This window comes from Macrobrachium nipponense, chromosome 14 (assembly GCF_015104395.2).
Source record: "Macrobrachium nipponense isolate FS-2020 chromosome 14, ASM1510439v2, whole genome shotgun sequence".
Classification (NCBI taxonomy): Eukaryota; Metazoa; Arthropoda; class Malacostraca; order Decapoda; family Palaemonidae; genus Macrobrachium; species Macrobrachium nipponense.
In genome coordinates this window covers 68,085,157-68,111,388 of record NC_087207.1, presented here as the reverse complement: position 1 = coordinate 68,111,388, position 26,232 = coordinate 68,085,157, and the positions used below count along the sequence as shown (strand labels likewise).

General features: G+C 35.7%; 1 protein-coding gene across 1 annotated transcript in view; it reads right to left on the bottom strand.

Moving 5' to 3' along the window:
- The window catches only part of LOC135226581 (tetratricopeptide repeat protein 28-like), a 371,921-nt gene extending 346,103 nt beyond the window's left edge, over positions 1-25,818 (bottom strand). The window contains 2 exon segments of the mRNA XM_064266268.1: positions 2,583-2,837; positions 24,977-25,818. Of these exon segments, the coding sequence (XP_064122338.1) occupies positions 2,583-2,837; positions 24,977-25,060 (339 nt within the window). The 5' untranslated portion in view covers positions 25,061-25,818.
- Positions 25,819-26,232: the final 414 nt, after the last annotated feature.

The window sequence follows — 26,232 nt, the reverse complement described above, 5'->3', positions numbered from 1 at the left end:
AATTCCTGATTTAGTTACCGATTAATTTGTTAGAATTTCTGTACTGACTGAACGAATGCACTTATTTTTATACTAGAACTCCAAGCTAATTTAGAGGACTCACTTTTACGTGCTTTTCGAATTTTATATATAGATATATATATATATATATATATATATATATGTGTGTGTGTGTGTGTGTGTGTGTGTGTGTTTGTGTGTGTGTGTGTGCGCGCGCGCGCGTGTGTGTATGGTATACGAACGTGTGAAAACACCAGGCGCAACGTGGAAGAATTCTAGCCAAATAGAAAACTCATTAACGTCGACCTTAAATGGAAAAAAATAGGAGTGTGAAATGACTCTCCCACTTTGCGTGGTAACTGACACCTGTCTCTGGAAGACAGGTCAAAGTTCACGGGTAACGCTGATGAGACGCGAGAGTTATGGAGTGTAGAGGTTAAAGGAAAATATGGGGTGAAAAACTTGAGATTCCCAGAGAGAGAGAGAGAGAGGAGAGAGAGAGAGAGAGAGAGAGAGAGAGAGAGAGGCAGGCGATGTGTGGATGTTGGAAGTGACTGAAAGCCTTAGCTGAGTACGTAGGCTTAAGAAAAACTGATAATGTGAGAAATGTGTGGAAATCGTAGGGTAGGAGGTACATGGAAATGCAGAGATGGTGCACGCAACGTGGTAAAAAAAAAAAAAAAAAAAAAAAAAAGTTAGCGTAAGTGAAAGGAAGGTTTAGAATATTTCGAGATGGACAGAATGGACGATGATAACCAGATGCTTTTGAGGTGAGGTAGATGAAAAGGACCTAAAAAAGTTTCACAGCAAAAAAATAAAAAAAATAAAAATAAATAAAAAAACAACACAGACAAACACAATGGCAGGAGGAATTTTCATATAGCTAAAATATGAACATGTAAACAATGAATGTAAGTTGTGCAAAAATAAAATAAAAAACCTAAAAATTAATTTACAAACTAAAGAAGACACGATTAAAAAGGTTCTATCAAAGGCGGTATGAAGACAGACATCCTAAACAATTATGAGAAAAAACATTTTTTCATATTAGTTTCTCAAATTACACCGTGAGAAAAGTTTAAATAACGTTAAAAGAGAAAAAGGTGAAGAACGTGAAACCTTATAGAAGTACATAACCAATTATGTAATGAAAAGACAATGAACTCATTGAAAGCAAATGACTGTGTTTTCAAGAACACGTGAAACACGAACGATAAGAGAGTCGTGACACGACAATTACGTTATGAGAAGATAACAGAGAAGAAGAGTGGGAGCAAAAGATAAAGTCTAGAAGAACTCCACCTTGAGATTGGTAGGAAAACTGACGTTGCGTCATCTGCGACAAATGACATAGAAAATGAAGAAGTGCCATCAACGACAAATGACACAGAAAAGAAAGAAGTGAGAACTCACCCAAATGACACTGAAAACAAAGAAGTTGAGAACGCCCACATATGACACAGGAAATGCAGAAACAAGAACTCCCCCAAGTGACACAGGAAACAAAGAACTTGAGAACTCGCCCAAGTGTCACAGAAAATAAAAGAAGTGAGAACTTCCCCAATGACACAGGAAATCAAGAAGCTGAGAATGCCCAAAAATGACACAGGTAATAAAAGAGATGAGAACTCATCCATATGACACAGAAAATAAAAGAAGTGAGAACTCCAGAAAAAATGACACAGAAAATAAAGAAGTTAAGCACTCCCTAAATGACACAGGAAACAAAAGAGATGAGAACGCCCCCAAATGACCCAAGAAATAACGAAGTTGAGCACTCCCCAAGTGTCACAGAAAATAAAAGAAGTGAGAACTCCCCCAAATGACACAGGAAATAAAAGAAGTGAGAACTCTCCTAAATGACACAGAAAATAAAAAAAGTGAGAACTCTCCTAAATGACACAGAAAATAAAAGAAGTGAGAATTCCCCTAAATGACACAGAAAATAGCGAAGTTGAGCACTCCCCAAATGACACATGATTCATAATAAGAGAAGTGAGAACTCTCAGAAAATGACACAGGAAATAAAGAAGTAAAAACTCCCCCTGAGACAAATGACTCGGGTAATAAAGCGAGAATTCCCCCCCAGAATAACAGGAAATATAGAAGTCGAGAACTCCCCGAAATGCCACAGGATATAAAGAAGTGAGATAGGAAAGACAGCAAATGTACTATGGTAGATTCACATCAACCGTGCATTTGATGTCTAGGCCAGTCCCTTACGACGCTCCTGATTGGCTGTTGATAAGCCAATCACAGGGCTGGGAACTCTCAGTCTCTCTCGAGAGTTCACATAGGCAAGATGTATATTCCACCTCTCCTGAGGGATATGAAAGACGTATCCCTCGGAGAGATGGAAGATAGATCCTACCAATGTGAAAGCCTCGAAAGCGACTGAGAGTTTCCAGCCCTGTGATTGGCTTATCAACAGCCAATCAGGAGCGTCGTAAGGGACTGGCCTAGACATCAAATGCACGGTTGATGTGAATCTACTATAGTACTACGATCAACGACGACTGATTATAACAAAACAAAGGGACAGGCTAAGCAAAAAAGAAAAAAAAAAGGACGCCCGCGCCTACCTTAGGCCACTTGGGGTTGAGCTCGCGCGCCTTGGTGGCATCCTGGAGGGCGTGCGCGAACTTGGCGAGCTTGATGTGGGCGGCCGAGCGGTTGGAGTAGAGGATGTGATTGTGGGGGTCGAGAGCTATGGCCTCCGTGTAGAGTGCCACGGCCGTCTCGAAGTCCCCCGACTGGCACGCCGCGTTGCTCTGCCGAACCTTCTCCAGGAAGAGCGCTTTCGATCCACCGCCATCACCTTCGCCGTCAACCTCCAACTGCGGGAAAGAACAGAAAATCAACAATAATAATAATAATATAATAATAAAATAATAATAATAATAATAATAATAATAATACTAATTGGTAGAAGACCCTCTTTTAAGCAAATGCTGTTAAAAAGAATGGCAGAATTAATAATTATAAGATCATGAAGTAAATGAGTATGAGCTTGGATGAAAATACATAGTTGCAAATTCATAGAGAGAGAGAGAGCGAGAGAGAGAGAGAGAGAGAGAGAGAGAGAGAGAGAGAGAGAGAGAGAGAGTCTCAAACGGGAAGACAGAATATAATAATAATAATAATAATAATAATAATAATAATAATAATAATAATAATAATCCCATAATCATAGGAACACTAGGCACGATCCCAAGATCCCTGAAAAGGAAGCTAGAAAAACTAGAGGCTGAAGTAGCTCCAGGACTCATGCAGAAGAGTGTGATCCTACAAACGGCGCACATAGTAAGAAAAGTGATGGACTCCTAAGGAGGCAGGATGCAACCCGGAACGAACCCCACACTATAAATACCACCCAGTCGAATTGGAGGACTGTGATAGAGCAAAAAAATAATAATAATAATAATGATAATGATAAGCTAAAAAGATTAGCATGTAAAATTTTTATGAGCTTGGATGAAAATACATCATTACAAATGCATAGAGAGAGAGAGAGAGAGAGAGAGAGAGAGAGAGAGAGAGAGAGCCTCAAACTGGGAAAGACAGAATAATAATAATAATAATAATAATAATAATAATAATAATAATAATAATAATAATAATAATAATAAGCTCAAAAGGTGTAACGATACAGTAACATCAGTGGAGGAAATAATAATATTTATTGCTCAGTAGCAGAAATATTACGCACCAAACACAACACCATAACAGCAGCTTTCTATAATTTCACAACCATACAATAGTCATTACTTCCGTAAAAACAAAAATAAATAAAATAAAATAAAATAAAATAAAATAAAATAAAATAAAAAGCTGTCTTCGTAATGACTTACGGTCGCTAAAATTTTTTTTAACACATTACCAACCATATGGTGAAATTTCTAGTGATATTTACCATAAGCAGTACCGTAAAGCATTAACAGACATACGGAATGACAGAATAGAATAGAATATAGAATTTAGGCCGAAGGCCTAGCGTTGGGACCTATGAGGCCATTCAGCGCTAAGACGGAAATTAACAGTAAGAAGATTTGAAAGGTGTAACAGGAGAAAAACCTCACAGTAACAATTGTTAGAGAGGGTGGAAAGTCAGATGGATGAGAATAAGAACGGAGGTGCAGTGAAAGGAATGAAAAGATGTTGTAGCTTGGGACCGAAGGGACGCTGTAAAGATCCTTATGTAATGCCTACATTGCGCCACGTGAGGTGCACTGACGACGCTACCTCCATACGGAGGACATACGGAAGGGATTTTATAACGCGTTAGAAAATATCCTGTGCCAATCGGTCGTCATTTTGGATTAATTGCAAATTATATATAATTATTACAATGAAAGCACAGTGAAGATCCTATATTCATTTTCGCTGTCAGAGAGGCTTTCAGTCCCATCAAAGTTTCAGTCCCATCAAAATATTATTTCGCTTCGCCATCAGAGGCTTCAGTCCCATTAAAATATTCCGATTCCCTATCAGAGAGGCTTCAGTCCCATGAAAACATCGCAGAGATGTTGTGACGAAAATGACTTGATGCTTTTCGATAAAGCCGCAGGTCTGACACGTCTGGTCTCAAGCGCCAAGCTGAACTGAACTGGCGACTTCATTCCTTGGCGTTCCACTCATTAACGAGAAGGGGCACAAAGCAAAACCGGTAGCCGCTGGTTCCTCAGCACAGTAGCAATGACAAATGGAACCGACTGCAAGGTTCTAATTATACTGTGAGGTTTGTTCACACAGACACACACACACACTAGCTATATCATATATATATATATATATGATATATATATATATATATATATATATAATATATATATATATAATATTAATATACCACATAAAGGTGCATATAATATATTATATATATATATTAATTTATATATATATATATATATATATACATATATATATACACAACAGGGAAATGAAAAACTGATTGTAAATACTGACCGGTTGCGGCTTATTTCTATACTATCTTAAACATGTATATACATTATACTATATACACACACACACTTATATATATATATATATATATATATATATACATATATATATATATATAGTATATATATATATATATATATATATATATATATATATATATAATTTAGGTCGACGGCCAAGCGCTGGGACCTATGAAGTCATTCAGCGCTGAAAATGTTGCTGAAATAACCAGACGGAAGAAAGAAAATATAAACGGAGGCACAGTAAAAGAAATGAACGGGATTGCAACTAGGGGACGAGGGGACGCCGCAAACAACGTCAAGTAATGCCTGCAGTGCACTGACAGCACTACCCTTCTACGAGATTTATTTATTTATTTATTTATCTTTTTATTCCTGATCAACCAATCAGTTTCAGACACCAGTCAAAGGATCGTCAATATATTTCCTCTATAGTTATTCTTGACTTAGGAACAACAGCACCATAAAGTCGGCATCAATCTTCTTTCCCACCTTTATCCCTACACTAAGGGGTCGGTTGCCTGATGCGCCTTCTCCACTGCCTTCCTTACATCAGGCATGGTTCATTGTTTAGCAAAGGGTTTTTTACGACCGCATGCCCTTCCTGTCATCAACCACAGTTGTTGGCGGTGGGCCTAGCCTTTGACTAAAAAGTATGGCTGCAAGGCAGCAGTTTCCACAGTTATTGGCGGTGGGCCTAGCCTTTGACTAAAAAGTATGACTGCAAAGCAGCAGTTTCCACAGTCATTGGCGGTGGGCCTAGCCTTTGACTAAAAAGTATGATGCAAGGCAGCAGTTTCCATAGTTATTGGCAGTGGTTCTAGCCTTTGACTAAAAAGTATAACTGCAAGGTAGCAGTTTCCACAGTTATTGGTGGTGGGCCTAGCCTTTGACTAAAAAGTATGATGCAAGGCAGCAGTTTCCACAGTTATTGGCAGTGGGTCCAGCCTTTGACTAAAAAGTATGACTGCAAGGCAGCAGTTTCCACAGTTATTGGCAGTGGGTCCAGCCTTTGACTAAAAAGTATGACTGCAAGGCAGCAGTTTCCACAGTTATTGGCAGTGGGTCCAGCCTTTGACTAAAAAGTATGATGCAAGGCAGCAGTTTCCACAGTTATTGGCAGTGGGTCCAGCCTTTGACCTAAAAGTATGTCTGCAAGGCAGCAGTTTCCAGTTATTGGTGGTGGGCCTAGCCTTTGACTAAAAAGTATGACTGCAAGGCAGCAGTTTCCACAGTTATTGGTAGTGGGCCTAGCCTTTTACTCAAAAGCCAGACTGCAAGGTAGCAGTTTCCACAATTATTGGCAGTGGGTCCAGCCTTTGACTAAAAAGTCAGACTGCAAGGCAACAGCTCTCCTTTAAGTCGTATTTTACGACACGTATTCTTAAACCCCTACCACAGGGTCATAAAGTCGACATCAATGGCAGAAGCAAAACTCAGCATTAAACGAAAGATCAATCAATCACTCAATCAAGCACCCATTTCAGACAAAACGATTCAAAGCCAGCCTCGATATTCCTGCCACGATTCCCGACAGCAGCAGCAGCACCGCGATCCAGTTAATAATAGTATCGGATGTCAGTGGCTTGGTAACACTCGTGAGAAAACTCCGGGTCTGGAAGGCGGGCGATCGAGCCCCATAGGACTAGATCAGGTCTACCGGAGGATGGATCTTGTATCGACCTGGTCTTGCGGTCAAAGGGATTCAAGTTTTATGCGGTCGGCGGACCACAAATCTCATCACGGTGTCATAATTAGAAAATCTGCGTATGGGAGGGCTGCTCGTTTGTGCCGACAGAGGTCGCCCCCGACGACCTATTATCTATAAGGGGTTCTGTTGATGTTTTGATGCCGAGTGTTTGTTTGTTTGTAAAGTGTTTTTACGTTGCATGGAACCAATGGTTATTCAGCAACGGGACCAACGGCTTTACGTGACTTCCGAATCACTTCGAGAGTGAACTTCTATCACCAGAAACACACATCTCTAACTCCTCAATGGAATTCCCGAGAATCGAACTCGCGGCCACCGAGGTGGCAGGTCAAGACCATACCGATCACGCCACTAATAATAATAATATCTCACGAAGTTTCGTGAGATATTATTATTATTATTATTATTATTATTATTATTATTATTATTATTATTATTATTATTATTATTATTCATAATGCACACAAAATTTTACACAACTAACCAAAAATTCATGAACTCAAATATAAAATAACCACATAACAAAAATTCATATGTAATAACGCTGAGTGAGCTTCGCGAGGTATTCTTTATTAGATTATTATTATTATTATTATATTATTATTATTATTATTATTATTATTATTATTACCAATCGTTACATATAACCAAATAACCAGCCATTTGAATATTAAGTGCCCACATAACATAAAAACGATCACCCAAAACGTTACAATGTAAAACATTACAAAAATGCTTATACCTAACATCCTAGACTTTTGTCGATCCCAAGAGAAGATAATAAATATTTTTAAAAAATGCTAAAAGTTACTAATTCTTCCGATGAAAGCCCTGGTATCAATCGGCAATAATAATAATAATAATAATAATAATAATAATAATAATAATAATAATAATAATAATAATAATAATAATAATAATATCCTTTATTTGAGCTCAGGGCCATATACTGGGGATATACTTAGTGAAGGAAATACATAATACACAATTTCGATACACGACATAAAAATGTAATTTTCATAACAATAGCAGTTGCTGAATTCAAATAGCAAAGACAACAACAATATTGTGTGAGGTCTGAATGGCACCTGAATAAGAACAATAACACGACTACTTTGTGACACAGGTCAAGTTAGGCTGGTTTAGACAGTGTTACATTTCATGGGCATGTAATAATGTGCGACACCATTTATATACTCGTTTCATTTCTTCCCTCGCATATCAGATCTACCCTTAGCGCATTTACATCTTCCATTAATATAATTAACCAGTGGGAAAAAGGGTGATTGACCCATATGAAAACGAATAATTAATCAATGTGAAAACGAATAATTAGCCACTGTGAAAACGAACAATTGGCCCATTGGAACACGAATAATTAACCAATGTGAAAACGAATAATTGGTCCCTGTAAAAACGAATAATTAACCAATGTGAAAACTAATAATTTAGCCAATGTGAAAACGAATAATAAGACCCCGTGAAAACGAATAATTGGCCCCCGTGAAAACGAATAATTAACCAATGTGAAAACTAATAGTTTAGCCAGTGAAAATGAATGATTAACAAATGTGAAAACGAATAATTAACCAATGTGAAAACTAATAGTTTAGCCAATGAAAAAGAATGATTAACCAATGTGAAAACGAATAATTGGCCAACGTGAAAACGAATATTTAACAAATGTGAAAACGCATATTTGGCCAATGTGAAAACTAATTAGCCATTATGAAAACGAATAATTAGCCAACGTGAAAACAAATAATTAATCATTGTGAAAACGAATATTTGGCCAATCAAACAAACGAATAGTAGTTAACCAATGTCAAAACGATTAATTAGAAAAAGTTAAAACTAATTAGGCAATGTGAAAACGAATAATTAACAGATGTGAAACCAACAATGGCCAGAGTGAAAGCGAATAATTAGCCAAGAGGAAAATTAATCGCCCTCTCCTTCAATTTATTATCATTACGAATAGAAAAACATATGCCAATACGCTTCTTTGCAGAAATCATTCATTGCAATTATTCAAACCTTCCAATAGAATAGAGTAGAATACGAGGCATATATAACCGAAGAAACGTGAAACTGCAAATAAAGGATATAATACAACAAATCGCGACTACACATTAAGATCACAATAAATCAAAAATAAATAATAAATGATAAAACATAAAATAAAATAAAATAAAATCAGTAATGCGTCATTTGTAGATAATGTTTCCAGTAGAGAATCAAATATAGATATTAAATATTTGCAAGGGAATATATACATTCCTGGAGTAAAGAAATATAGATTTGTTTGTTCGTTTGTATGACGTTTTTACGTTGCATAGAACTAGTGGTTATTCAGCAACGGGACCAACGGCTTAATGTGACTTCCAAACCACGTCGAGAGTGAACTTCTATCACCAGAAATACACATCTCTAACCCCCTTAGTGGAATGTCCGGGAATCGAACTCGCGGCCACCTTGGTGGCAGGTCAAGATCATACCGATCACGCCACAGAGGCGCTTTAAAGATATCTAGATATTATTACACTATTATAATTGTATTAGGGTCCAGGGACGCTTGCTTATTTCTCACAAAGTTCCATTTAATCTTCTATTATCCAAGTTATATTATGCAGAAGAGACTACTACGTACAAAAGGTAAAATCTCTTGAGCAATAAAGACTATAAATATTATACATCTACCTATGTATTGTGACTTTATTTCGCATAGAATGTTAAGGCATGTTACGGTGCTTTCTTTAAGTTAATTGTTTGCATATAAGAATACTATATATATATATATATATATATATATATATATATATATATATATATATATGAATTCTTATCACATCACCGTGATTCATATACATGCATTAAACTACAATGTCCTCTAATATCCAATTCGCTCTACCACGGACTTAATATATTTTCATATATGTTAACCGAAGGGGAAATTTTGGAGTTGATAATAATTTCGTCCTCCTGTTGGGATTCAAACCAGCGGACGAACTGAGAAGAAATCAGGACTGCAGTGACATTATCGACTCGAATTGGATATTAAAGGACATTTGTAGCTTAATGCATATATATATATATATATATATATATAAATATATATATAATATATATATACTATATATATATATATACGTATATATATATATATAGAGATATATATATATATATATTAGATAAATATATAATAATGATATATATATATATATATATATATATATATAGATATATATTATTCCGTGCCTGGTTTATGACAGATGATTCCTTCCAAAATATATTCCTGTTCCCTTCCCTTACGAGCAGATCTCGTGAATCCGTAACGGATCTATTTTCAAAACTGTTCAAGGCCATAAGATTGAAAGACAACCCACGGAAATGGGTGTTTTTTTTGTGTTTTTTTTAGAGGGAAAAATACACATACGGCTACATGAACAACCTCCAGAACGAGGTACTACACCGTTTCGCACCTTCAGCAGTTACGGAGAAAGGAAGCAAAAGTAACTAATTGGAAATAAACATAAAGTTAATAAGTACCCAGAATTTGATACTTGGTCCATCATACGTGAAGGTAATCTGCAGGAGGAAAAAGAATAAGTTTAATATTATATATATACTATATATATATAATTAGTATATATGTTATCATATATTATATACACACATACATATATATATATATATTTATATATATAGATAGTTTTTAATAAATATATATAGATATATATATAATATATATATGATATAGAATTTATAATATAAAAAAATGTCCACGAATAATACGATTATGTGTAACAACATCCAATCCAACTATGATCTTGTGAAGAACCAGACGAAACCCGGCGGCGACAATATCACACGAGGCAGCCATGTTTGGAAGTGAGGCAAGATTACAACTCCCACAATATTTTTGTGTATGCGGATGCGATTTAAACGCATTGCTAAACAAAAAATTCTTCTCTCTCTCTCTCTCTTCTCATTCTCTCTCTCTTTCCTCTCCTCTCTCTGTATCCCAAATGAAATGGCCTCTTTCCCCTTCTCCTGTTCGTCAGCTCTTCCTTTATTGTGCTATATCAAATTGAATAACTCTCTCTCGTCTCTCTCTCTCTCTCCCTTCTCATGCCGCTCCTTCTTCTCTTCTCTCTCCAACTAGGAATTATTTCATTTAAATATTGATGGTCAGTTTATTTTGACATGCAAACTTTCGTTACATGGCTGTTATGGCAAAAGCTTATTCTTTTTTTATTCAAACAAACAAAAAAGTGATGTCAGGGCAACTCAGTTGTTTTCTTTGGGGCATTTTAACTCACAAACAACAGTTGCCAATGGCTCAGTTATCGAAAGCTTTAGCAATGACTGTTTTGACCGCTGAGACTGATCAAGTAAACCGGTATGACGTCACAGTGAAAACCGGGGAAGTAAAAACTTAGTTTAGACCGATCTCACTATGACAAATAACTTAACAACCAACAACTCGGCCTCACAGTTATCTATGACCGGTAAACTAATGACTGGATGCCCCAAGTCATCTCCGAGTGGGCAACAAATAATGTCACAAACGGCATGACGTCAGAGTGGCCGAAATAATCAGCTCCCGACCTAACCCTTAAAACCCATGATTAGGCTATAAATTCAAACAACCCTCCTTCTTGTGACATACAGCCCCCCCCCCCCTCACTTCCCCCTCCCATTTTCCCAATTCTCATCTCTCTCTCAATTCATGCAGAGGGTGGCTGGATAGTCTGGCATGGAAGGGGAAGGGGAAGGGAGGATGGGGGGCATCGCGCCCTATCCCATCATTATTGAATTAAAAGACAAAAGACACAATAGGGTATAATTATAAAAACTGTTTTGGAGCCATCGAGGATAGTCATGTGGCCCGCAGGCATCTCTACAGAGAGAGAGAGAGAGAGAAGAGAGAGAGAGAGAGAGAGAGAGAGAGAGAGAGAGATTTGAAATCTGAAAGTAAATGCTATATTCACTGAAGATTCAGAAACATTCTTCTCTTTATGGCAGAGCAGGAAAAAAGACCCATCTTGAGAAACGTCTGCAAAGCGATATTAAAAGCCAATACAATCTTTACAGAATCTCGTTTTTTTTTTTTTTTTTTTTTTTTTTTTTTTTTTTTTTTTTTACAGGGCGGAAAGTGGACGAAATAACACTAATCGTGGAATGTCCCTGCTAATAATAATAATAATACATTTTTTTAAGGCGGTAATTACTATTGCGATAGTAAGTCAATGCAATCTTTATACGATGATTCTCTTTCGTAACAGGACGGAAAATGGTTGAATAAAAAGTAATCGAGGAATTTTATGATAATAATAATAAAATAATAATAATAATAATAATAATAATAATTAATAATAATAATAATAATAATAATATTAATAATAATGATCTAAGTAACCTCCGTAACGAGGTTGTAATATTTACTATTAAAAGTCACAGTAGTGTTTTTTGAATATTATATATAATATATATATATTATATATATATATATATATACATATAAGTATAATTTTAGCATTGTACAAAAAATATATTTTCAACACTACTGTGCCTTTTAGTTGCCAATAATAATAATAATAATAATAATAATAATAATAATAATAATAATAATAATAATAATAATAATAATAATAATAGTAATAAGGAAGAAGCCCACAGGAGCCACTGACATGAAATTTAAGCTTCCAAAGAATATGGTGTTCATTTCAAATAGTAACAGACGGTAATAGGAAAAACAGAAACGACACGTCATTCATATTTAAATAGAAAAGTAAAGGAATCAATAAGTAAACAGATAAAAATGTAAGTAAATTAAATAATAATAATAATAATAATAATAATAATAATAATAATAAGTAATAATAATAATAAGAATAACAACAACAACAATAATAATAATTAATAATAATAATAATAATAATAATAATAATAATAAAATAATAATAATAATAATATTTTGGAAGAAGATCCACTTTTAAACAAATTCTGTTGAATAAATAGGCAAAATTCAGCGAATTAATCTTAAATATTATCTTTTCTATTTTTTTCATTACTCGCTTTTCTGGCGATAGTTCATATAATAATAATAATAATAATAATAATAATAATAATAATAATAATAATAATAATAATAATAATAATAATAATATCTACGTTTTCTCAGACTCGTTTTTCTAATTACGGCAACTTGGGGTTTACAAGAAAAATAAATAATTAAATGAAAAAAAAGGCAAAAGAAATAAAAGGTCAACAAAAGCTTTCGATATTTCTCTCGAATTACCACCAACATCGTATTCCAGTTATCGTCTAATTCTCTCTCACCAATTTATTTATTGACCATTTTCTTTCCAGTCATCATCATCTTCCGAAATGCTTTCTGTTTGTTTCTAATCGGTCAACGCCTGTTTTTATTATGACAAAGTATTCACGCACTTGTAATACGAGATACCGGTCATTCATTAATAATGCATGTAAACAACTTCATGCATTTTTTTATATTAAATTAATCAGTTATTAAGTAGTGAAAAATATTTTGAGTCATATGTTAGAATTAATTCATTATAATTACATATTAATCAGTGAAATATACTGTATGTTTAAAAGCAAATCAATTGTCGCATAAATCACTACTAATAGGTAAATAAATATCCACATAATTCACTTCTAAACATTAAATCACTTATCACATAATTCAAAAATACTAATGGAAAATTTAAATGTCACATGATTCGCCCCCATTCAGAAATTATGACAAGAACGGACGACGTGAAAACGCATTAACAATTCACTAAATAAATTACGAAATAAAGCATAAAATCAACAACAAAAGGCATTTTTGATAAGAATAAACCATTCCAGAATAAAATCTGACTTGAATAAACCAACAGCGATATAACGCATTACTATAAATGTATACCAATTACGACCCAATTCAGAATTAATTTTGTAAAACAGTAAATACTCTGAGGAAAATAAAAACATCAACTTTGAGCAGCACAACTAAGTTCCGCATCCAAGAGAAAAGTCACAAAGGAAATGGACAGTGTCTGTACCCCTTTAATTACACATTATCCCAGCAATTACATACAGCAAGGGCTCATTACACGAGCGACGGCCGCGGAATAACAGTAGCATAACACTCAATTACGCTAGTATTAAAAGGACACGATTTACCAAGGCTTGACTTTTCTTAAGCAGAGACCGACGGGAGGAGCAACTTCATGTATATATATTATATATCATATATATATATATATATATATATATATATTATATATATGTCCACAGCCTGGTTCTAGAGGAAATTAAACTCGTTGGCAATTCTGGAATCAGAGGGTTACCAACTCGTGCTCGAATGTATCTCAAATTTATTGCTACCGAGATATTTACCGATTATGGATGTGTGTGTGTGTGTGTATATATATATATATATATATATATATATATATATATATATATATATATATATATATATATATATATATATATATTTCACTCTAGGGGCTCAGAACACGGCCCTCATGGTCTTAGTGCTAATATTATTTTACTAAATATAAAACTTTAGAGAAAAGGACCGAAAATCTAAATCGATTAAAATACCTACATTAATAATAATAATAATAATAATAATAATAATAATAATATAATAATAATAATAATAATATATCGATTGCCAACTCTAGATGGATTTTATTTCATTAAAACTACTTAAAACGCATAAACGCGGATGTAAACCTGTAAATTAATAACATAGTAATCTAAAAATATTTTTTTTAAGATGATAATAATTATTACAATAATATCACAAGGATATGGTTCCCTGTTTTTTTTCCTAGCTAATAATAATAATAATAATAATAATAATATATAATAATAATAATATAATAATGATAATTACAGGGGTTTCCATGCTTCATTTATTTAATAATAATAATAATAATAATAATAATAATAATAATAATAATAATAATACCAAGATAGTGTCCCTTGCTTTTTCCTAATTTTTCTTAATAATAATAAGAAAAACAATAAATGATAATAGTATTATTAATGATATAGCGCAGGATAGTGTCAGGTGGATTTCCCTAGTTCTGTAAATATATATATATATATATATATATATATATATATATATATATATATATAACAAAGAAACCAGTATAAAATGCCCATCAGGAGAGAGAGAGAGAGAGAGAGAGAGAGAGAGAGAGAGAGAGAGAGAGAGAGAGAGAGAATTAAAGCAAATGAATCGCTAAGTGTCCAATTATCGATTAAAACTCAGATGCTTCTCGACACTAGTGCCTCGATCTTTATCAAAAAACGTAGGAATATCAGACTATAAAAAGACCAGTTTGGTCGGACGACAATGTGATACGAGAGAACACGAAACCTCGAAGGAAGCGGGGGCTGCAGCTGACTCCCCTTTTGTCCAAGTTCATTTGGGATCATGAAAGAATTAAAAAAAATAAATTTTTTTAAAAATAAAACAGGGATTTTTCTCGGGATTCCACGTTTATCGCAGCCTTCCTTGTTTAGGTCTGGACAAATATAATGAAGTACGACAGACCCTCTTCTCATTTGGGATAGTTAGATGGGAAGCACAGGTAACTTAGGAGGGCCTTCAGATGATATTACAGCTTTTCGTTATCAAATCCGAATAAACACGTTTGGGAAATGAAGCAGAATCAGATTTCTCGTTTGTGATAAAAAAAAAATAAGGAATCAGAGCTTTTCACAAGATTTTAGATTATACTAACGTTAGGGATACGAAACAGAATCGACCTTCTCATCTGAGATAAAAAGAAAAACATAAGGATATTCCTCGGTATTTTAGATTTACCACAGCTCTTAATTAAATCAGAACAAAACAAAAGTTAGCGGAAATGAGGCACAATCTATCTGGGATGGTAAAATATGTGGATTTTGGCGGGGTGGGAGGGATTTCAGATTTACCACAGCTTTTCTTAATTAAACCTGAACAACTAACCTTGGGGAAATGAAGCAGTTCCGACAATAAAAAAGTAAAAAATGCATTGAAGTTTCTCCAGCGCAATCGAGTTTTCTGTACAGCGTATAATGCTGCATGAAACTCTACAAATATAAGTTAAGAGAATGAAGCAGACACGAGCTTCTTATTTGGATAGAAAAAAAAAGTACAAGGTTTTTTGTCGGGATTTCAGTTTTATTGTAGCCTTTCCTTTGTTAAATAAAAAAAAAAACATAAAAATTTCAATAGGGCCACATTAATATAATCAAGAATATTCTTTTGACATAGCCGAATCTGAAAAAACAACGAATAGAGGAAATCTCCTTCAACTAAATTTTAATCATTTAATATAAAAAAAAATCATACTTGAAAAGGTACGAAAACATATCTATGAAAAAATGTAAATGGTACAATTTCTTCCAATAAAAAATTCAGAAATGCCAAAAATACCCTTGAAAAATTGCAAAACGCCACTGACCAAAACTTCGGGAAGGTCAACTAAACTTCCTCGCGTATAAATTCATATATCAACATATGACCTTAATCAAGACGCAAGCTTCTCAAAGACAAAAATTTTAAACAGAATGAAAATAAATCAGCTGTAAAGCCCATTTCCACAACACAGAATTCAAAACAAAAATCGTTTATATTACTTTCCGTCCACCGTTGGAGGCAGATATCGTCTGTCTCCAGCCGCGTCTGTTTTTTAGATACATTGTCTTTAGACAGTGTATGTCAAACTGTCATTAAATACATCAATGACATTCTGAGATGCATTGTTTTTCGACATCGTATCTCAAACTCATTTAACTACATCAATGACACTCTGAGATGCATTGTCTTTCAACATCGTGTCTAAAAAGTGTTATTCAAATACATCAATGACAGTCTGAGATGCATTGTCTTTCGACATCATATCTCAAACTGTCATTTAAATACATCAATGACATTCTGAGATGCATTGTCTTTCGACATCGTATCTCAAACTGTCATTTAAATACATCAATGACATTCTGAGATGCATTGTCTTTCAACATCATATCTCAAACTGTCATTTAAATACATCAATGACACTCTGAGATGCATTGTCTTTCAACATCGTGTCTAAAAAGTGTTATTCAAATACATCAATGACAGTCTGAGATGCATTGTCTTTCGACATCATATCTCAAACTGTCATTTAAATACATCAATGACACTCTGAGATGCATTGTCTTTCAACATCGTGTCTAAAAAGTGTTATTCAAATACATCAATGACAGTCTGAGATGCATTGTCTTTCGACATCATATCTCAAACTGTCATTTAAATACATCAATGACATTCTGAGATGCATTGTCTTTCAACATCATATCTCAAACTGTCATTTAAATACATCAATGACACTCTGAGATGCATTGTCTTTCGACATCGTGTCTAAAAAGTGTTATTCAAAATACATCAATGACAGTCTGAGATGCATTGTCTTTCGACATCATATCTCAAACTGTCATTTAAATACATCAATGACACTCTGAGATGCATTGTCTTTCAACATCGTGTCTAAAAAGTGTTATTCAAATACATCAATGACAGTCTGAGATGCATTGTCTTTCGACATCATATCTCAAACTGTCATTTAAATACATCAATGACACTCTGAGATGCATTGTCTTTCAACATCGTGTCTAAAAAGTGTTATTCAAATACATCAATGACAGTCTGAGATGCATTGTCTTTCGACATCATATCTCAAACTGTCATTTAAATACATCAATGACATTCTGAGATGCATTGTCTTTCAACATCATATCTCAAACTGTCATTTAAATACATCAATGACACTCTGAGATGCATTGTCTTTCAACAATCGTGTCTAAAAAGTGTTAATTCAAATACATCAATGACAGTCTGAGATGCATTGTCTTTCGACATCATATCTCAAACTGTCATTTAAATACATCAATGACACTCTGAGATGCATTGTCTTTCAACATCGTGTCTAAAAAGTGTTATTCAAATACATCAATGACAGTCTGAGATGCATTGTCTTTCGACATCATATCTCAAACTGTCATTTAAATACATCAATGACATTCTGAGATGCATTGTCTTTCAACATCATATCTCAAACTGTCATTTAAATACATCAATGACACTCTGAGATGCATTGTCTTTCAACATCGTGTCTAAAAAGTGTTATTCAAATACATCAATGACAGTCTGAGATGCATTGTCTTTCGACATCATATCTCAAACTGTCATTTAAATACATCAATGACATTCTGAGATGCATTGTCTTTCAACATCGTATCTCAAACTGGCATTTAAATACATCAATGACATTGCTGGAGATGCCATTGTCTTTTCAACATCATATTTCTCAAACTGTCAAATTTAAGAAATACATTCTAATGACAATTCTGAGATGGCATTGTCTTTTCAACATCGTTATCTTTCAAAACTTAGTCTTCAAATTACAAATACAAAAAAAAAAAAAAAAAAAACAATTGACACTCTGGAGATGCATTGTCTTTTCGACAACGTATCTCAAAACTGGTCATTTCAAATACATTTTCGAATGACACACTGAGATGCAGGTTGTCTTTCGACATCGTATCTCAAAACTTGTCATCCCAATACATTCAATGGAACATCTGAGAGCATTGTTTTCAACATCGTATCTCAAACTGTCATTTAAACACATCAGTGACATTCTGAGATGCATTGTCTTTCAACATCGCATTTCAAACTGTCATTTAAATACATAAAAAAAAAAAAATAGAAAAATAGCACATCCTCTGGTCTGCCAATCCGTCCAATTGTACTGAGTCTGAAAAGAGACACTGAGGAACTTTTTTTCCCCGGTTATCCAAGAATTTAAGCCTCCAAGGTAGGCTACGATCATTCCTGGCTATCCTCAAAAGGGACTCACTGTTTTCTTCTGATCCTCCCGTTTTCTCTAGAATTCTCTTGAATTTGAATTGAATTGGATATAGAATTTAGGCCAGAGGTCATTTAGCGTTGAAACGGAAATCGACAGTAAAAAGATTGAAAGGGGTAACAGGAGGAAAACCTTCCAGTTGCACTATGAATCACTAGTTAGGAGAGGGTGGAAAGTAAGATGGAAGAAAGCGAATATGAAAGGAGGTCCAGCAAAGGGAACGAAAGGGGTTGCAGCTAGGGATCGAGGGCACGCTGCAAAGAACCTTAAGTTAATGCCTACCCCCTTCGGGGTGGTAGTATACTTGAAGGACCTAACATTGTTCGCTCCCGAAACGAAGAACCTGGTGCTCTCATTTCCTTTAAAAGAAATTTTTTTTAATGAATAAATAAACAGAAAAAAAAAAATCTGACCACGTTTCCTAAGAGTGAATCAGTCTGTCTGCTAGATGTAGTGGGTCTCAGCTGGGATGGGGAAGGTCTGACTGAAAGAGAGAGAGACAGAGAGAGAAGATAAAAGTATGAGTGATCAGTGTTCATCAAAATGGAAATCTATACCGTCTTATCATTATCATAGATAGATGAGAGGCCGGGATCGAATAGGCAACCCTTGGGACTCCACGAGGGTGAAACCATTCATCAGATACCTCTCTCTCTCTCTCTCTCTCTCTCTCTCTCTCTCTCTCTCTCTCCAGCAGCAAACAGGAAGATAGCGACACCCTTAAACTTGCACCACCGCCAACATTAGCAAATGCTCCACGAGTGAAATTTTCCAAAAAGGCGTGTTCAAGTTCACTGGTTCTTTCGTAACCAGATCAGTGACCATCCACACATACACACACGCACACACCACACACACACAAAATACACACGCACAGGTTCTAGCCAAGGCACAAGACATATCGCAACTTTCGATCTCCGGTGGACTTGATTAAATTAATACTTAATTAGGTAAACGGGAGAAAAGAAGAAGGAAAAAGAAAAAAAAGAGCATCGCTGATACCTACCTACTCTGCCTTCGCCTAACAGACTCGAAAGTCCTGTTAGAAGTGGAGTTTGGGAGACACAGAAAAATATATATAGAAAGAGAGAGAGAGAGAGAGAGAGAGAGAGAGATACACATATCTCTCCGAAGATCCCAGACTGGATTCTTGGAGAGAGGCGGCGTCGTCAGCAGGGCCAGTTTCGCGACCCGATGATTCGTACCACGACTTGGCTCTCCCGATAGTTAGGGTAGGGCCGGGGATCAGGGAGAGGGGTTCCTGGCCCTTCCGATTGTCAGGGGATGGGGGAGGGAGGGAGGGAGGGAGGGAGGTAAGTAGGAGGGTGGATACTAAACCTACCGATAGTTAGGGTAAGGAGGGGTAGGGTCTCCGGATAGTCATGGTATGGAGGAGGGAGTGGTAGGCATGGTGGTAGGATGGTTCCTGGCCCTTACGATAGTCAGGATTGGTGGGGAGGTAAGAGGATGGGTCCTGAGGGAGGAGGGGCTCCCCTCTCCCTCTCCATCCCCCTCCCTTCCTCCACAAGACGAGGACGACAATATGCAGATTTATACATTCCTCAACAACCAGCCGCCCATTTGCGTTGACGCCTTCGTGGGTGAATGGGGTGGCGATGCGACAGTGAGCCTGCAGAGCATCCATGTGGCTCTCTCTCTCTCTCTCTCTCTCTCTCTCTCTCTCTCTCTCTGTGTGTGACTTACAGGACTTACTTAAACAGTACATCTTGTAATTCTGAACAAGCAACATCCACCTTGATGGCAATATTGTAACCAGTCGAATTTTGACTCTTATTGAGACTTTTATTTCTCTTAAACAAAAATAAATAAGTAAATAAATAAATAAAACAGCTGCAGCAAATCAAGTCTTCATTCAAACTCTCATTTAACTCCTGGGAAAAAAGCAGAAAACTTTTCGGCCAATAGTAGCATTTACCTTTAAATAGACAAAACTGTAACTAATCGGATTTTCATCTCTCTCTCTCTCTCTCTCTCTCTCTCTCTCTCTCTCTCTCTCTCTCTCTCATCACCCTGAGAGATCCCGCTATCTCTGAAGCCCAGCTCACGACTGGAAAATTATCAGAATGGCTCCACGCGCAGGAATGAAATTCTTAATCAATTGCTATAAATTCAGGCGGAATTTGTAAAGACCATAATTTAAATTCCCCAGCCACAATAATAAATCCCCCGATTACCCGGTTCCACTGAACGAACTCCCGCTCATGACAGTGTTCCAGGGGGCGGATACGAGAACGGAATGGCTATGGAGGATTTTGGCCAAAGGCCAAGCGCTGGGACCTACGAGGTCATTCAGCGCTGAACGGGAAATTGAGAGTAGAGGGGCATGAAAGGTGTAACAGGAGGATAGCAAGATGGAAGAAGAAGAATGTGAACGGATGTACTGTAAAAAGAAATGAAAGGTGGTTGCAGGCAGGGGCCGAAGTCAAGCTGCAAAGAACCCTAAGTAATGCCTACATTACACCGCATGAGGTGCACTGACTGCACTAACCCGAGCCCCATACGGGGGCCGGATAAAAGAGGGTATTGAACATGCGGTTATAAGAGCCAAGGATTGCAACAAAGGGTTATAATGAGGTGTGCAAGAAACACTGTAAGCAAATTTGATTTGTAACATTTGAAAACATCCCGTTAAAATGAAAATAAGACCATACACAAATATATACATACATACATACATCATACATACATACATACATATATATATATATATATATATATATATAATATATATACATAATAAAAAAAATTATATAAGAAAATCAAGCTCTCTTCCATCTCACACCAGCAACTCTGTGGTTTCTCACTATTAATGGGAATTTATTCTAAATTATAAATAAGCAAGAACATACTTACAATACATACATAATGACTTATATAAGGATGCATTAAATAATGCCTATCTAGTCCATTATTCTTGTGCACAACAGGTACTTAACTGCTAGCACATGTACAATGCTGACGCCAATATGACACTATTGAAAATAATCTTCAAATGAATACGATGGGGGCAATTGTTTTTAGACTTCAGACTCTTAGAAGTGACGTATTTTGCAAATGTTTAAAGAAACGCGAGTGGGAATAAGCATATTTACTATCCATGAATTTTGGAGATAAAAGAATAATTTTTCAACATTAAGCTGTTGGCTCGAAAAGAGATGGTTCCAGATTTTTAAAAAAATTAAAGACAATAAAATCCCTACTTAAAGTTACTGAAGCGTGTATGACTCCATATGCAAATAAAGGTCCACAATTTCTACTTCTTACGCGTATACAGAAAGCTCACCAGCAGCACGTCAAATTGCCAAAACGCACTTAACCCTCCGTCTCCTATCATTGTTTGTTTGTTTGTATGGTGTTTTTACGTTGCATGGAACCAGTGGTTATTCAGCAACGGAACCAACGGCTTTACGTGACTTCCGAACCACGAAATACACATCTCTGACCCCTCAATGGAATGGCCGAGAATCGAACTCGCAGCCATCGAAGTGGCAGGCCAAAACCAAACCGATCACGCCACTGAGGCGCTGTGAATAGCTTGTTCCCTTTGTAACTATGAAATAACCGTTTCTTGCGGAACGACTGATCTAATGGCATTCTTCATTGTATAGACAATACTGTTCTTTCCCTATTAATACTTCTCCCGTCTTACTTATTTTTCATTAGAAAAAAATCCTACCATACATCTTCCACGGCAGACTTGTTAAACTTACAATAATAATAATAATAATAATAATAATAATAATAATAATAATAATAATAATAATAACACGACTGAATAAGAAAAAAAGAAAATGCAAAAACATCGGTGGAGGATCAGCACACTCCCTTCAAACCATCATATCCTCCGTTACAGAGTAATTTCTTATCCAGGACTCAGTAAACAAGAGAAAGGAATAATGAAAAATGCCCTGGACAATAGGTTTTAAACCTAGAAGGTCTGTGAGGAGGGAGGGGGGGGGTGCAAAGAAGGAAAAAGAGAGGGTCTAACCATGAAGGAATTATTCACGTGCCACTTGTAATAAGAGCTACGGGAAACAAAGGCGGAAAACGGAAGCAGAAACCGATTTCCAAAGCTTATCGAAGAAGGAAGAGAAATTCACCAATCCGAAAGATTTATTTAGGAATATATAAAGTTATTCTAGTTTCGTTACCACACGATAACGTTTTCTGGCATCTTGGCGGCAAAACCTGCACCGAGCAGCCATTTTGACGGCAAATGGGACTCTTTCCACTTTCCCGCAAAAATCAGATGCTCGACAGTTTGCCGGCAAAATGTTCTCGTGTTTAGATACCGCCTCGAGGTATCTAAACCAGACCAGAGACCAAGACCCAGAGACCACAGAGAAAACAAGAGACTTGTCACAGTCCAGAGGAATTTCCGTCGGAGGCGAATACCGAGGGAAAAAGGAAAGGACACAAAGGACCTATATTCTTTAGAGGATATGGAGAAGAGTCCTGTGTACTTACACACGCTGTAATCTCGAGGGGGACAAGAGCCTCTAATCCTGCGAGTATCCTAATCTCTTTTCACAGCTCCTTGGGATTAGGCATTATCCGGTATATAAGGTTCACGAAAGGAAATAAGCAAGAAATAAGGATGCGTGGTTTCAATCGTATGTAATTATCGATGTTAGACTTCAAAGGTTTTTAAGAATTTCGATTTCTTTCTTAATGATAGGATATTTACAATACTCAAAATATAGACCTGATTCTTCCATTCGATAAATAATAAATAACGCTCGACCCGTTTCAAATTATCGCAGTTAATGATAGTAAACTCATAATACTCAAAATACAAATAACAAACAATATTCGATCTCTGTCAAATAATTGCAGTAATTAACAATAACTTTTAATACTCAAAATATTAATATTAATTTTCAAATAATCGCAGTTACTGATAGTAAACTTTGTAAAAAATACTCAAAATACAAATAACGAACAACTCAATCTCTGTAAAATAATCGCAGTTAATAACAGTAAGCATTTACTTAACATACAAATAACAAACATTCGATCTCTGTCAAATAACCGCAGTTAATGACAGCAAACTTTTTAATACTCAAAATACAAATAGCAAACATTCGATCTCTGTCAAATAATCGCAGTTAATGACAGCAAACATTTACTTAAAACACAAATGACAAACATTCGATCTCTGTCAAATAACCGCAGTTAGTGACAGCAAACTTTTTAATACTCAAAATACAAATATCAGGCATTCGATCTCTGTCAAATAATCCCAGTTAATGACAGTAAACATTCACTTAAAACGAAAATAATAAACATTCGATCTCTGTCAAATAACCGCAGTTAATGACAGCAAACTTTTTAATACTCAAAATACTAGTAGTATCAAAATTCGAGCTCTGTTAAATAATCGCAGTTAATGAGAATAAACTTTTACTCAAAATACAAATAACAAACGACATTCGATCTCTGACAAAATATCGGTTAATGATAGTAAACTTTTAATACCCAAAAATAATCGCAGTCGATGACAGTAAACTTTTAATACTCAAAATATAAGCTTGACTCTCCAATTCCATCAATAACGAACAATACTAAATCTGTGGGCACAGTTATGTGTGTCGAAAATGAAGACAATGGTTGCAGGTGAGTATATGGTCTTTAATGGATATTAAAAGCTTTCGAACCTTTCACTTGACTGAAGATGAACCTAGTACAAGGTTCGTAAGCTTTTATTATCCATTAAAGGCCATATATTCACATGCTATATTATTGTGGACCTGCAACCAATACTATATCTCTTTCGCGCTGATGTTTATGCAATCAAATAAACAACAGCAGATTCCTTATACCAAACGTTACGTCATCTCTGCGAATTGATGAGGATGCCACGAAAACAAACGATGCCCAAGGAGATTATCGGCGGTGGCAATCTTAATCCCATACACGATAACAACCTTTACCCCAGAATGTTATCTTCTCCTAATTACCGACTGCAAGGAAACGATCGGTACCCGAATAAATAATCCCTGTGTACAGTCCTTTACCACATGCGCGTAGGATACCTTCTTTTCCGAAGGTATCCTACGCAAGAGGCAGAAGGAGTTATTGCAAGGATTAGAAGGTTTTTGGGCTTGTTTGGAGAAATAAGATCGGTGTATTTGTTAGTATTATTTAACAGTAAAAAAAAATTATGATAATAATAACAAATGTATATTATATATATAATATATATATATATATATATATATATATATATATATATATACACATACATGCACAAACCACCGTACACATAAATGGAAAACAGAAAGTGCTTTCAAAACAACCCGGGGGTCAACGCCCCCTCCCTAACTTACCTTGGTGAGACTTTTGCCGGCACTTGTCTTTTTCTTGCGTGGATCAAGGCGCTCCATTGCACCTGGATTGGCCACAGGAATCATCAGGGCAAAGTGATTAAAATCGACCGTTTTGTTTGTGTTTCTCTCGGCTTCTCTTTATCTATTTCCAGTCGCATTCCAACCGCCCTACGCACGCGCGCGTCAAACCAGTCGATACTTAACGAAAATGACATTTGGCACTGATTCCTGAAGTCCCGCGGATTCTCCTAAGTGTGGCATCATCTTGTTCCACATCGTGATGCTCGTTTAACATAAGAGCACACTCAAAATCGCGGAGGGCTCACAGATAAATAACCGCATTTTAAACTGCAAGGTTAAGGCACTAAATCACTTCAGCTCTTCTAGAGCATAGGAACAAAATTTATTTCCAGTCCTCAAGGTTTTCTCTCTGATGGAAAATGATTAACTTCTAGCATTGTAAACCAGTCGTTTTTCCTTCAAGTTCAAATACCAATCCAGATGCAAATGGGCCTGCCCTTCTTGTCGGGTATCTCAGTTACATCCTCACAGAAAAAAAAAACAATCACCACAATCTTAGGAATAGGACGAATTAGTCCCTCGCGTCGACTACAATCGCTCACTGCTTATGCTTAAATATACACATAAATTGTAACTTAAATTGTAAGGTCCAATCTTTTCTTGACTTAACGGTACACGGGAGACAGAATGGACTGTGATTCTGACCAATCAAATTTCAGGAACTTTGTATGAGGTAGTTTAGCAAGGTTTATGTTAAGATGTCTTTATTTATTTTTTTTAAGAGTTTATTATATACTTATTACATAATGCCGCTTCATATCCGTACCTGAAGTAGAAAATGAATCAGAGTTGATTTTTTATCTGCTGTGGTTTTGGTGATTATGTAAGACCAGAAACTGTCGTTTAAGACTGATGGATGAGAGAGAGAGAGAGAGAGAGAGAGAGAGAGAGAGAGAGAGAGAGAGAGAGAGAGAGAGAGTTATTCTTGCTATTCGCTGACGCTTATGTGTTCTCCCTTCCGCTGAAAGGTTAAAGAGGATGAAGATAATTTTTATAAATTTCTACCTATTATACGCAACACTTCTTCCAATATCTCTCGTGAATTGTATAACCGTAAATTCACGCACGACAGAAGAAAAGAAACCTTAAATATGTAACTAAATATCAATTCTAATGCAAATGAAACAAACAAGTTGAGAATCTTAAGAGGAGGTGTGCACACTTGGACAAAGATT